The sequence below is a fragment of the Marmota flaviventris genome, chromosome X (genome assembly GCF_047511675.1).
Source record: "Marmota flaviventris isolate mMarFla1 chromosome X, mMarFla1.hap1, whole genome shotgun sequence".
In the NCBI taxonomy this organism is placed as follows: domain Eukaryota; kingdom Metazoa; phylum Chordata; class Mammalia; order Rodentia; family Sciuridae; genus Marmota; species Marmota flaviventris.
In genome coordinates, this window is record NC_092518.1 from 14,210,213 (window position 1) to 14,223,781 (window position 13,569).

General features: G+C 35.0%; 1 protein-coding gene across 7 annotated transcripts in view; it reads right to left on the minus strand.

Moving 5' to 3' along the window:
• Bclaf3 (BCLAF1 and THRAP3 family member 3) overlaps positions 1–13,569 on the minus strand; it is a 54,061-nt gene that overhangs the window by 25,958 nt on the left and 14,534 nt on the right. For 6 of the 7 annotated variants that reach the window (XM_027927246.2, XM_071606190.1, XM_071606188.1 and 3 more), the window contains exons 4-8: positions 12,867–13,529; positions 4,424–4,599; positions 2,430–2,544; positions 1,667–1,730; positions 29–144 (exon numbers count right to left, since the gene is read on the minus strand). In XM_027927246.2, the coding sequence (XP_027783047.2) occupies positions 29–144; positions 1,667–1,730; positions 2,430–2,544; positions 4,424–4,599; positions 12,867–13,529 (1,134 nt within the window). The remainder of the gene's footprint in view (positions 1–28; positions 145–1,666; positions 1,731–2,429; positions 2,545–4,423; positions 4,600–12,866; positions 13,530–13,569) is intronic. The other variant, XM_071606189.1, reaches the window with a different exon arrangement.

The window sequence follows — 13,569 nt, forward strand, 5'->3', positions numbered from 1 at the left end:
AACAGTATGTTTTTCATCTACTGATTACCTCTCTGAAGCACTAGCTATGTGAAAAATGTGCTCATCTTCATTCTGTAATCGTTCTTTTCTCCTTCTTTCAATGTCATGTCGTAGGTCATTTGGATCTATTATTTTGACCAGAGTCTGAGGAATTTTGACAGAAGACAAACCATTCACATTACTGTTAGTTGCACAAAGACCATATCTAACAAGAACCTTATTTAAAAGTCCTAAATAAGTTATTTTGTACTCATCCTGCTATGGTAGTGTAAACTGAATCAAATTTTCTGAGACACAATTGACAATACAGTCAGAAAAGCTCCTAATATTAAACCAGGAATCCCACTTTGGGGATTCTATCCCAAAGAAAGAGCTGTCTACCTAAAAATATTCCAAGTACTATATTTAAAAATAACAAAAAATGGAAGTAACGTAAATGAAAAAAAAAAACTTTAAAGGGAAAGGGAAGAACAATTAAATAAATTATGGTAAATAACTCAAAAGAATAATGTACAACCATTTAAATTAATAAATAGTATGTGGAAGTCAACATGGAAAAACACTCATTGAAAAAAAATTGAAACTTTAAAAGCCTCAATCATAAAAGGTCATGGGGAATTCAGAGATTTTTACATAAAAGGCATGTTATTATGAATTAAGTAAAAAGAAAAAAAACATACAAAAGTGCATATACTATGATAGTGACTATGTTAAAATGCAAGATGTAAGACTGCACGAAAAGATGATCAGATAATATTCTATATCAAATGGTTGAATTACAGATGATTTTTTTTTAAATCCTTAAATTTCCTACAAGTTCACTATAATACTTTGATGATTAGAAATTTTCTGAAAATATCATTCAATAAATTAACCCATCTAAGATTAATCAAATCTATAATTTCACATGTGAAAAACTTTATATATATTCTATTAGAAATGTATTAAAAATATCTTTTCTATAAAAACTTTTTACTTTCAATGAATAAATTAGCAGTTCTTTTACAACCCAACATACTTTTTTTTTTAAAAAAAGAGCTTTATAGTTATACATAGTACTTAGGTTCATCCTAACAAAATCACACATGCATGGAATTTTGTTTTCAGTTCAACTTGAAACATTTTAAAACAAAAGCCACTTTTCTTACTCCTTGGCTAGTCAAGATACTCTTTCTAATTAGTAAAGAAATGGGAGGTGGATGGGGGGGAGGTATTGGGTAGGAACCAAACATGGGACAGTAAAGAAATGTAACATTTCCATTATTTTGCTAGTTAATGTTCCACAGAATCTTTCAAACACTCTCCAGTAAATAGAAGGTCAATCTCAAATGAAACTTAGTTTCTTTTCATTCATTTCATGTACAATTTAAAAATATTTTCCACATGATTGGAACATACTTTCTACAAGCTTCACAGTGTGGAGTTATAGAATGAATATTAAATGCTAAAATTTTGTTACAAAGCTGTTATCATTAAGGATTGTCCCTTTTAAGGAATATTTTTGTCTTTTTGTCAGCATTCTTGTGCCAACCTGGCCAATGATCATAATCACTTGGAGAACTTTTGAAATTTCCTGGATCTCAACCCCCAATCACCAATCCCTTTTCCCATTAGTATACCAAAAAAAAAAAAAGATAATCTCACATCAAAACTTGTGTTCACTTACCTGATCTGGTTCATATACCATAGTTTGTTTACTCTGAAGGTCAGCCAAAGACATGTCTATTCTCCTAAAATAATAAAGGCATATTACAATTAAATAATTAGATTATGCACTGAGACCTTGATTCTACTACTACAGAATGGAATTTGAAATAAAGCAGGTATATCTTGGAACAGGCAAAAGAAACCTGCTAACAGGTATTTTTTTTTCATCTATATGGTATATGACAATTTCCCAAGAATCTAGATCTTGTGAAGCACATTTCAGGGAAGTTTTAGGGGTTCTCAGATCACTAGCCTGTGTAACTTCAAACTTTATTCTGGTGATATATTGCATTCTAATATTGATTCAACTCAGCTCACAAGACAGGGTGCACCACCTGCTCGACAAGTGCCAGCAGAAGACATGTTTTCATCCGGCTGCCCTCAGAACAGCCATTTTGATCACATGATTTCAATGGCTTGACAACTGCCTTTCATTCTTCCAGTGATAACTTCAGTAGGTAACTACTATAGACACAGCAGAATCAAAGTTAGGTAGGTAAATATTGTCAAAGTTCTATACATTTAAACAATGCTAGTCATTGGTTTCAATGCAATCTATTCCATTGATGTGCACTGGCCCAGTACCTGCTTGAGTAGATCCTGTTTTTATGTCAGATACACATTCCTAGAGTCTCACGCAAGTCCAGGTGAGCAAGCTCAGGAAGCAACAGTTCTGAGGTTTACTCCCATGGTTAAATGGGAATACAGTAATCAATCATTACCTGTGAATTTCTGGATCTGAATTCAATTTAATTTCTTTTGCATCTGCATCATGAGTACTTCGCATTTTTGAGAAACGCTCATTTAGAGTAATGACAGGTGATGGAAAATAATTTGCTGAAAAAGGAAACAAATAGTTTTATCTCAATGTAAAACTGATTCCACTTAAAAGATTATATGTAAGTACACAGGAAGAAGGACCATTTCGAAAACATCCAATGTTTTCTCTTGAAAATACACAGGACCTAAACTTACTTGGCAGACTAATTTGCAGTGTTTGCATGTTTTTCCCCAGCCCAAGCAAGAATTAAAACATCTGATTTATGAATCCAAGGGGTTTTCTTCCTATCTGACATGTCTGCTTACTTATCTAGGGGAAAACTGTAGTGCTCTCAAAGTGAGGACCTTTCTACTCCAAGGTAAGACACTATTTGGGGAGCTCTACAGTTCAATAAGAGTAAAAATTAACTCCACAAACAATCCTGAAGCATCACAAAAATTCTGACAATGCTAAATGCTATGTTCACATACCACAGAAGGTCTTCCAATACAATTTTGTTTCAATTAACATTAACTGAAGTTCTTGAGGACATTCTGAAATCAGCTATGTTGCACAGACTTTTAATAGGTTAGAGAGAAAGAGAATACACATGCTCCATCAGAATGCTACTTAAGCAATCCTTTTCCCTAACTTACTGTTCATGTTCTGAGACAATCTCCTGGACTTTTATTATGTTATACCAGCCCCCTTTCTGCAAATAATTACACTTGCTTTGGGTGAGAGGAGCTAGGGTTGAGAGGGTAACTGTTTCAGACAAACTGCATACTTTATTATTTATTTATTTTGAAGTGCTGGGGATCAAACCCAGGGCCTCACTCATGCTAGGCAAGCATACTACCACTGAGCTATACTCCCAGTCTAAAACTGAATGCTTTCAAGAAAATATATGCCTTAGCTTGAGGGATGCAAAGAAAATAATTCATTTTTGAAATATGTTTTCTGAAGGTGAAAAAGATTAATGCAATTACTAAGTAGTATAAAATAAAAATTCTTAAAGGCCTCCAGCTTATAACACCCACAATTGCCTTATTTTTGTGGCATTACTGGTAGAAGCAGTTCTACATCACTGAATTTTCCAATTAATGGAAAGTTGCCAGAAGCAAAAACAAAACAATTTAATGCAAATCTTTAAAGTATTTATTATGCAACTCTCTGATGTCATAAAGTATGCCAAAGCAAACTGGAATCTTTCATTTATCACTTAGCAATATCCTGATGGCACAAAGTCCCAGTACCGCTCTCAGGGGATTTTAAGAATATCACAAAATGATCAAGACTTCCCGATTGCTCGAGTTTCTTTTTTTCTTTTTCTTCCCCTGCTTCTTCTTCCCTGTTAGGCTATTGGTTATTGCATCTCACTGATTTCAGTATGGTAGTCTTTTTCAGTGGTTGACCTCTCTTTTCTAACTTGTGATTTCTTATCTACTACCAGTTGAAGCACAAGGTTATTGGAAATACATCATAAAGAACAACTATGCTTGAGGCTGGGGCTGGGGTGCAGTGGTAGCACACTTGCCTGCTATATGTGAGGCACTGGATTTGACTCTCAGGACCGCATATAAATAAATAAAATAAAGGTTTACCAACAACTAAAAAAAGAAATATATTAAAAAAGAACAACTATGGGGCTGGGGTTGTGGCTCAGAGGTAGAGCGCTCGCCTGGCATACATGAGGCATTGGGTTTGATCCTCAGCACCACATAAAGTAAAATAAAGATATGGTGTTCACTTATAACTAAAAAATAAATATTAAAAAAAAGAACAACTAGGCTTGAATATATGTCTGATGATCTCTCCAACAGATTCCTAATTCATAATCTAACTTACAATGAAATATTACTATTGAAATATATCACAGGTATTTACCTATTATCTCGTGAAAAGCCAGCACATTATTTTTCTGTTATCCCTAATGTATGAGTAAAATATACCAACCTTTAACTTGATGGATTATTGTTATGATTTCCTGAGCAAATTCTCCTGTAGGTTTGTTTTCAGTATTCTGAGTTGAGTCAAGATGTTCAAACACTGGATGAAAGTTCCCACTTTTCCTGCCAACAGCAACCAAATCATGTGACATCTGTCTCTCTGTGGAATAGCTAGAAGCAGCCCTAGAATAATTTGCAAATGTTTAACTAAATTTGAAACTATTTTGCTAAAAAAAGAACTTACTAAAAATTAAGAGCTATAAAACTAAAAAGACATTTATCTTGTCATATGATTTAGTTATTAGATTATATGCTATAAAACATGTACAATAATAAGTAGGAGAAAACAGCCATAGGTAAGTAGTTCTGAGTTCAAATCTAAGATCAGTAAATATTTGTCACTTTAATAATAAAAGCCTCATAACTCTAAGTGACAAAAAATTTTACTTCAAAACTACAAGGCATTAAAGATACTTAATATGCAAAAAATAATCAATAAGATTATTTTCTATTTCTAAATGGCCCAAACATTATATATCCAGCAAGATTATACTATCTTAAAATACTACCACACTTTAAAAGTTGATGTCAAACATACAAACCTCTGACTTCAGAAAAATTTTTTTATATTTCTACCAGTAATGAGAAGCTTAGAATAGTATTTCAAAATTGAATTCAATTCAAAATTGAATTGCTAAGCAATTAATTTAATCATAAAATCTCACCAAGCTCTTAGAAAATATTTTGGTTGTTAGCAAAGTTATGATCATTAACATCAATTATAGTGTTTGCCCTAAATGCACCCTTAAAGAAATGCTACCATTTATTATATAACCCCAGCGATTTTACCATTTTAATACCTTCTGAAGCTTTGTAACTTTTGTTAAGAGCTCTCCTGATCTCTAGGTACTACTATAAAAGTAAAGATTATGGGGAAAAGCTAGTAATTATTGAGGGCTTACGAAATGCCAAACATGGGGGCTTAGAGTTTACTAACATTATCTCATTTAATCATTACAATTTAATCTTTATAATCGCCCTATGGAGAAGGTGCAAGGACACTGAGACAATGGATGTTGTTTTACTTTATATCCCAGAAGTTGAGTATTCAAATGAACATTAGTCTTCCAAGTTTCATAATGGGAAACTATGCTTTCTTCCAATAATGCTGCTCTTAGCTTAAAACTATTCTTATATTCTTCATCTAGAGGCATTTAATGAATTACAGAAGGAACTGTCTCATTATTTTATATTTATATCTCATATTAGACCCAAAACAGTAGTAATCAGCTTATACCTATCTTTTCCCTCTGTGTATAGCTCAAATTCCTCCTGGCTCTTCCCAAAAATCAAGTTCATTGTCCAAAGATGAGATTTACAACTACTGGGTAAATAACATCAATTTTAGTATCTATATAATACATATTCTATGTATAATATAATAAAGAATATATTCTTTCTGAGTATGCTAAAGACTGTGAAGATAAACCCAAAGGAAGCCTTGAACTATGTTTTAAATAATAGTAGCATCATTGTAATATATAATAACTTATAGCAAAAAGCAAACAGATGTTTGGGGGCATAGGTGCATACATGCACATATCTCCTTATTTAAATCAGTCATGCATCCAAAATTGTCTCTGGGTCCTGAGGGGTTTACAGATATTCTTCAAAAATTTTAACTCCTGCTGGGTGTGATGGTGTAGGCTGTAATCCCAATGGTTCTGGAGGCTGAAGTAAGAGGATTGTAAGTTCAAAGCCAGCCTTAGCAACTTAGGGAGGCCCCAAGCAACCTGGTGATACCCTGTCTCAAAATAAAATATAAAAGGGGCTGGGGATGCGGCTCAGTGGTTAAGTGCCCATGGGTTCAATTTCCAGTACCAAAAAAAAAAAAAAAAAAGAAAAAAAATTAACTTTTCTAACAAAATGATTTTAAGTGCCTATTTATAACTCATAAGAGCAAAGGCTTCCATTTGACTTTCTATGTCCTCTGCTCCTCAGAGCAGCACTGCTGGAGAAAATTCCCTGCAAGGCAGAAACATGGAAAAGTGATTTGCAGCAGGTTGATGTCACTGCTGTAGTTTCTTGATTTTTTGGGAGGACTTTCATTAGAAAGCCCATTTCCCTTCTTTCCTCCTAATTTGCTGCAAGCTTCCCACTGTGTATCCGATAACTAGCTAAGAGACATTTACTGGTAAAAGCAAGAACAGCCTGTAACAGTTTCCAATAATAAACAATTGCAAATTCTTTCTGTTTAAAGGGGTTTAACTTTAAAAAGGCCTGTTCCATACCAAAAAAATAAAGCTTTTAAAAACATTTGAGCCAGTCACAGGGGCACAGGCCTGTAATCCTACTGGCTCAGGAGGCTGAGACAGAAGGATTGCACGTTCAAAGCTAGCCACAGCAATGGCAAGGCACTGAGCAACTCAGTGAGACACTGTCTTTAAATAAAATACAAAATAGGGTTGGGGATGTGGCTTAGTGGTTGAGTGCCCATGAGTTTAATCTTCGGTACCCACCCCCAAAAAAAGAAACAAAACAAAACAAACAAAAAAACATTTTATAAGCCAGGCATGGTGGTGCATATGTGATCCCAGCTACTGAGTAGGAGGATCACAAGTTCAAGGCCAGCCTGGGGAATATTAGCAAGACCCTGCTCAAAATAAAATAAAAAGGGCTGGGAATGGATATTGTCACTGGGTCCAATCCTCAGTGCCACAAAAAAAAAAAAAAATTCTAGGTGAAAAATAAGTTGTTTGAACAGAACTATTAAAATGGACTATCTACAAGGAGAAATCAGTTTATAATTTTTTTGCAGCCTCAGTTTCTGTTTCTGCCAAGAGGAAATCAGCTGATAAAGGTTTCCAGTTTTTCACTGGGTAATTATCAAAACTTACTTGTGATTTATTACAAAGTAATTACTGGCAACAATTTCTCCTGTCCCCATTCCACACCCAACTCTCAGTCCATAAGAGTGCTGCAGTATACTTTGAAGTTATTTTTAATTCCTGAGATTTCATTGTTTAAACTTGTTATAAGTTAACATTTATTCTACAGTTTCCTTGCTACAAGATTTTTAGTTAAAAATATTAAAATTTTCATTTTCTAGAAAATATATTTAAAATAATATAACCCAAAAATAAGTCTCTTTAAAACAATTATGGTATTTTTGCTACATTAAAAACCCTCTTTAGACTTGAGAATTTAAAATGTTCTAAGCCTCTACATTTGTAAATCTAATCATCTTTGATTCATATTTTCCTTTTTACTATTTCTTATGGCACAGGTTGATTAACAAGTTAATAATTTCAGGAAATACCCCCAAAGCAAATAGTTGAGCTGAAAAGACAAAATGTTCTCATTTGAAATGCATTTGGACAGTTTTAAAATTAAAATACAGTTAAAAAAACTGAATTCTAATAACATTTCCAGTACTGGTCTCATTAAATCTTCCAAGTTCCTCTGTTCCCTCTCACTTTCCCACTAAATTCTCTTCTGTTTTAGGATACTTCCACTGATGTTCTTCCTTGTGTTGTACTTAATAGCTAAGGCAACCTAAAAACTGCAATTAAACCTTAATTTGCTATTGTCCATACTTAGGACTCATCAAAAAAAAAAAAAAATCAACACATGGCAAAACAACAAAATCCCAAACCAAAACAGATTCCCCTGTCCTTTGGAAGCTTATAATAACACAATTCATATGAAACATACCAAGTTTTTCTTCAACCAGCAACTAACATCTTACATAGCATACTACTGTTCATAAAGCACTTACCCAATTGTGTCATTTGCTTTTGCCTCCCTAAGGACACATTTAGAAATTTTGGAGAGAAGTGTTACAGAGACAATGACTTCCCTTACTTAGCATCTTATTATCTTTTTTCACAAAAGTCCTCAAACAAGCCTTGCCAGTTCTAATACCCAACTAATCCATCTTAGAGATGTCAATCTGGGCTGCCAAAACTGAATCATCTCCCTTTTCCTATGAGCTAATTCAGGTTGAGCAGCCCTAATCAGAAAATCCAAAATCTACAATGCTCCAAAATCTGGAACTTTTTGAGTGCTGACAAGACATTACACCACAAATTCCTGTATCTGACCTCATGAGACAGGTCATAGTCAAAACATCCAGGCACACTAAAAATACTATATAATATTACCTTCAGGCTCCGAGTATAAGGTGTATAAAAAACATAAATGAGGGGGGGCTGGGGTTGTGTCTCAATGTTAGAGTGCTTGCCTCGCATGCATGAGGCACTGGGTTTGATCTTCAGCACCACAAAAAATAAAATAAAATAAAGATATTGTGTCCACCTAAAACTAAAAAAAAAAAAAAAAAAAAAAACCATAAATGAGGGGCTGGGGTTGTGGCTCAGAGGTAGAGCGCTTGCCTAGCATGTGTGAGGCACTGGGTTCGATCCTCAGCACCACATAAAAACAAAATAAAGACATTATATCCCCCTATAACTAAAAAATATTTTAAAAAATAAATTTCATGTTTAGACTAGGGTCATAACCAAGATATCTCATTATGTAAATGCAAATGTTCCCAAATTTAAAAAATCCTAAATCTGATCCACTTCTGTTCCCAAGCATTTCAGATAAGGGATACCAGACCTGTAGTATCAAATCAGGCTGGCAGTCATGACTTGCCCACCTTCTTAGTCTCCTTTCTCTCTGTTCCTTTTCAGAACCACCCGGCTCAAAGTTCCTGGGTATGTTTTTCTGCCTTCGTTAACCTTTATTATATAAAATGTTTTTCACCTCATTTTCATGTACCAAAAACATACAAATTTTTGAAGCTTGGCTCACAGGTCAACTCCTGCACGAAGCCTTCCCTGAATCTCCCAGTCTGGTATCACCTGTTCTGCTGCTCAGCCATACACCACCCCATGAATCACTCACTGTACTGTGGTATTGCCAACATTACCCTATTCATCTATAAAACCAAAGGAGAAAAAAAGATCCTAATCTTATTCAGCCTATACTTTTGGGGTATCCCAAAAGGCTGTCTCAAATAGGATGCGTCCTCAAAAAATACCCAGTGAATAAATAAATGATGAATGGAAAATGAATTGACTACTCTGAAATGGATGTTTCAGCTAAGAAGATAATAGATTTTAACATTTTATTGAGGCCAATTTAATTTTTATTTTTAAGTTTCTTAGCTTACCTTTTTACATTTTTTGTTTAATTCTGATATATTTAAATTTAAAATATTTAGTTCTTAAATATTTTGCATATGAATATGCAAAAGTTCAGAGAACTATATGAGCCTTCAAGTGCCTTGTCAACTCAGCTTCCATAGCTATCAACACATGGCCAATCCAAGCAAGTTTAGAGAAACTTCAGGTTAATTGGGGCCAAAAGAGTATAGCCAGGTGACCTGCCCAATGTCACAGAGCTGCTCAGTGGCTCACAGGAAGACAAAAACCTATGAACCACAGCCCCTAACAGAATGTTTACCTCCCTCTATCAGTTTCCCTGAAAGACACAAAGAGAAGCTAGAGTAAAAACCAGAAATGAGGCTGGCTGCAGTGGCACATATCTGTGATCCCTGTGGCTTGGGAGGCTGAGGCAGGAGAACTGTGAGTTCAAAGCCAGCCTCAGCAACTCGGTGAGACCCTGTCTCTAAATAAAAGGGGTTAGCAATGATGGTGGAATGTGATGGACATCACTATCCAAAGTACATGTATGAAGACATGAATTGGTGTGAACATAATTTATATACCAGTAGAGAAATAAACAATTATTCTCTGTATGTGTAATAAGAATTATAATACATTCCACTGTCATGTATTTAAAAAATAAAATCAATAAAAATGAAGTATTTCACTTAGTGAATACTAAAATTAAAAAAAAAGAAAGAAAGAAAAGGGTTGGGGATGTGGCTCGGTACAAGGTTTTAGTTTTTTAATTCTATGTAAGAGCAAGTATCTCCACCTATAGGCTATAGGTTACCTTCCTTCAAAACTCTAGCTATGGGTTTTCACACTGTTCCCCATCTGTGCTGAATCTATTTCCTCAGCGTCCTCTGGCACCTATCACCCACCTCATCTCTTTTCAAAATGGGGAAAGATCTGATTGGGGCAGGGAGATCTTCTTTGTATCTCTTCAGTGGTAAACAAAGGACTAGATGCAAATGTGGCTGGTGTGCTCACTCAGCTCACCATCAACTCTGACAGCCAACCTTCCTTATCCCAGGTGTCTTGTACCAACATCTCAGGAAATTAAAGGAGCCTTGGGTCCATCGGCGACAGCTTATTTTGCTCCAGAAACTAGAACTGCCTCCTCCTTCCCACTTTCTCCTCTCTCCTCCCTTCTACTTCCCTGACCCAACATGAAACCAGCAACTCACTTCATCTGCTTTAAGACTTCCAGATGTATACAACAATTTATGTTTGGGGTACACAATGATCTTAGTAGAAATGTTCATATTGTAACTCTCTAATTTACATTCTGAAACATATATGACTCATACTTTCTACCTCTGATAATGAAGTTTCTTACAGTGAGTCACTAGAATTGTCTTTGTTAACAGCAGTACTAACTACACAAGGAATATTCAAGCAAGTGTCTACCTATTGCTGTTATAGATACAAACTGGAATCTAGAAAAATCACTAGTGATACCTTTTTAACCATACTAATAACTGAAAGAACAAATAATAGTACTTGACCAAAATTAATCAAACAGATACACAAAATATCTATCTTAGTATTTCAAAAAAAGTGGATAAACTCTCTCAATTTTAACCATCAAATAAACCTTTCTCTGCACTCTATAATTATGATTATTTTAATCTTTCTTAACAAATAAAAATCTAATTTATGTTAATAATTGAAAACATAAATTCTACTGAGGGCATTAACTACCTTTGTTTTATGGGTACTTCTTCAGTCCCCACGTAATTAAATCCAACCCACAAATCTCGTCCACAATTCATTCATCAACAAATAATTATAATCACAGAGAAAGCTTTTGTTGACTATGATGCTTTATCAAACTGAAAAGATGCACACATTTTTTCAGTTATTTATTCTTCAGGTCTCTGAACAGAGAGGTTTTGCAGTCAAGGCTCTTTATTACACAAGCCATCCTGCAGGCCCTGGGCAGGTATTCAAACATGTGCTGCCAAGCTCCACTGATAGATGATGAGATTTCATATAATTATAGTTTTTAAATTTAAAACACAAGTGCAGTAGCCTCCATTTTTGTGGAAGCTCATTTTTGTGATCCATGATGATGATCAAGCTTCCATTTCTCATATCAAATTGTAAAATTAACTGTACAGTATCTTGAATGAAGTTTAGAAAAACAAAACTCTTCAAAATTGGTATTTCTAGTAGTCTTCAAAAGTGACACAATTTATTAATTCATTTTAAGCACATATAAATATACAAATTATAATATATTTTCTATAAGTACAGGAATGTAAAGAAAGTATGCAGAAGGATGACTGCTATGCTCAACTTGAAGAAAAGAAACAGAAAATATTTTGTTTAAAAAATCAAGACCTTGGGTTTACCTCCTTTCCCACTCCCATCTTACTCTTTCCCATTTCATTTTCTTGTTTTGATTCAAATACAAATAGGAGTCAACTGTGAATATGAATGCACCAAATGAACATGGTCCATCCCTTTTTCATTGACATACTGGTAGTGTATTAAGATAATGAACAGATTTAGCTGACATAGCTAATTGCAGCATCTTATTATTGTCAGAATCCATAAATGGAGATAATATTCATAATGGAAAAAGCATGTGAGCTTGCCTTAGACTATAACCTATTACAATAGCAGTCTTTTTTTAAGACTCATTAAGAACTAAAGCAAATGTCTTATAAATAAGCATCTCCCCAGATTATAGCCTAATTTCCTCTATCTGGGAGAATCTAGTCAGTTAAGCCCAGTCATTTTGACAGGGTAGCAGGAATGACAATAAGTTCTCTGCCTCCTGGAGTCATGAGGGTGGGGGTGGGAATTTGAATCCCAGCCACTCTGACAAAGTCACTTCATCTCTCAGGGCTTTACTTTCCTCCTCTATAAAACCAGGACCTTTTCACTCAAAAATTCTCTGAATGTCAGGCAACAGGGAACACAGGCTCTGAGAAACTTCGCAAAGAATAGGTCTTCCTGAACTCCACCTAGCCTATCCCTAGAAAGTAAAACCTGGCCGCATAAATCCATGAAGAGAAACAACTCCTCAGAATGCCATGCACCCAGGAAGCATCTGGAAATAAGATGTGGGAACATACAGACATGAGATCACTTTCTATTACTAATCACAGGATTCATCCTCATTACAGGGCTTTTGGGAAAAAATCCAAGCAATCCTTTCCATTCCTTGATGGAACTCCAAGCACACTACCAATTCCATTTTTGAAGCTGCAAAAAGAAGTGGCAGAAACATTTATTAAACATCATAAAGAAAAATGAAGATAATACCTGAATGTATCTACTGTTTTCTTCACATCTACTTTAACTGTAAGTGATTTCTTCTTAATATTGACAGACGAGTGTTTCACATTGGAAAGTTTTTGACTTGTATCAGGTTGGTTACTGGAGGAGTTGCTCTCCTTTTTGAATTCCCCTTCTTTCTTTATTTTTTTCTTTCGTTTGTCATTACAGGGCTTCAAATCAACCTCATTTTTATTTGAATGAGTATAGGCCGCTGAGTCTTTCTTAGATGGTTTAAAAAGTTCTTTGACTTGCCCATCTTCAGTCTCTCTCCCTCTTCCGGCATTAAAACAATCTGACTCTCTACCTATAGGGCCTTTTTGAGAACTGTGTTTTCTATCTTCTTCTTTCAAGTATTTCTGATTTCTCCCATCAGAAAAGTCCTGGTCACCTTCTGAGAGCTTATGATGCTTGTGGCGATAGTCATAGGACACTTTGGTTGCTGAACTGGTCTCTGGATAGTCCCTCTCAGCATATCGGTGAGTTTGAGGTCCAAAATTGCGCTGATCTTTCTTTTCTTGGTAAGGTGGAGGAAAATGCTCAGGCTTCCACTTTGGGTTTCTGGCAGGCTCTCTGTTCTCATACCTCGCCACGTCTTTAGGTCTTTTTGATGTGTGTCCATATTTTCTGAAATCACGATCCTCAGGATACCTGTGTTGACATAAAGCAGTTTACACTTGCACTACAGAGA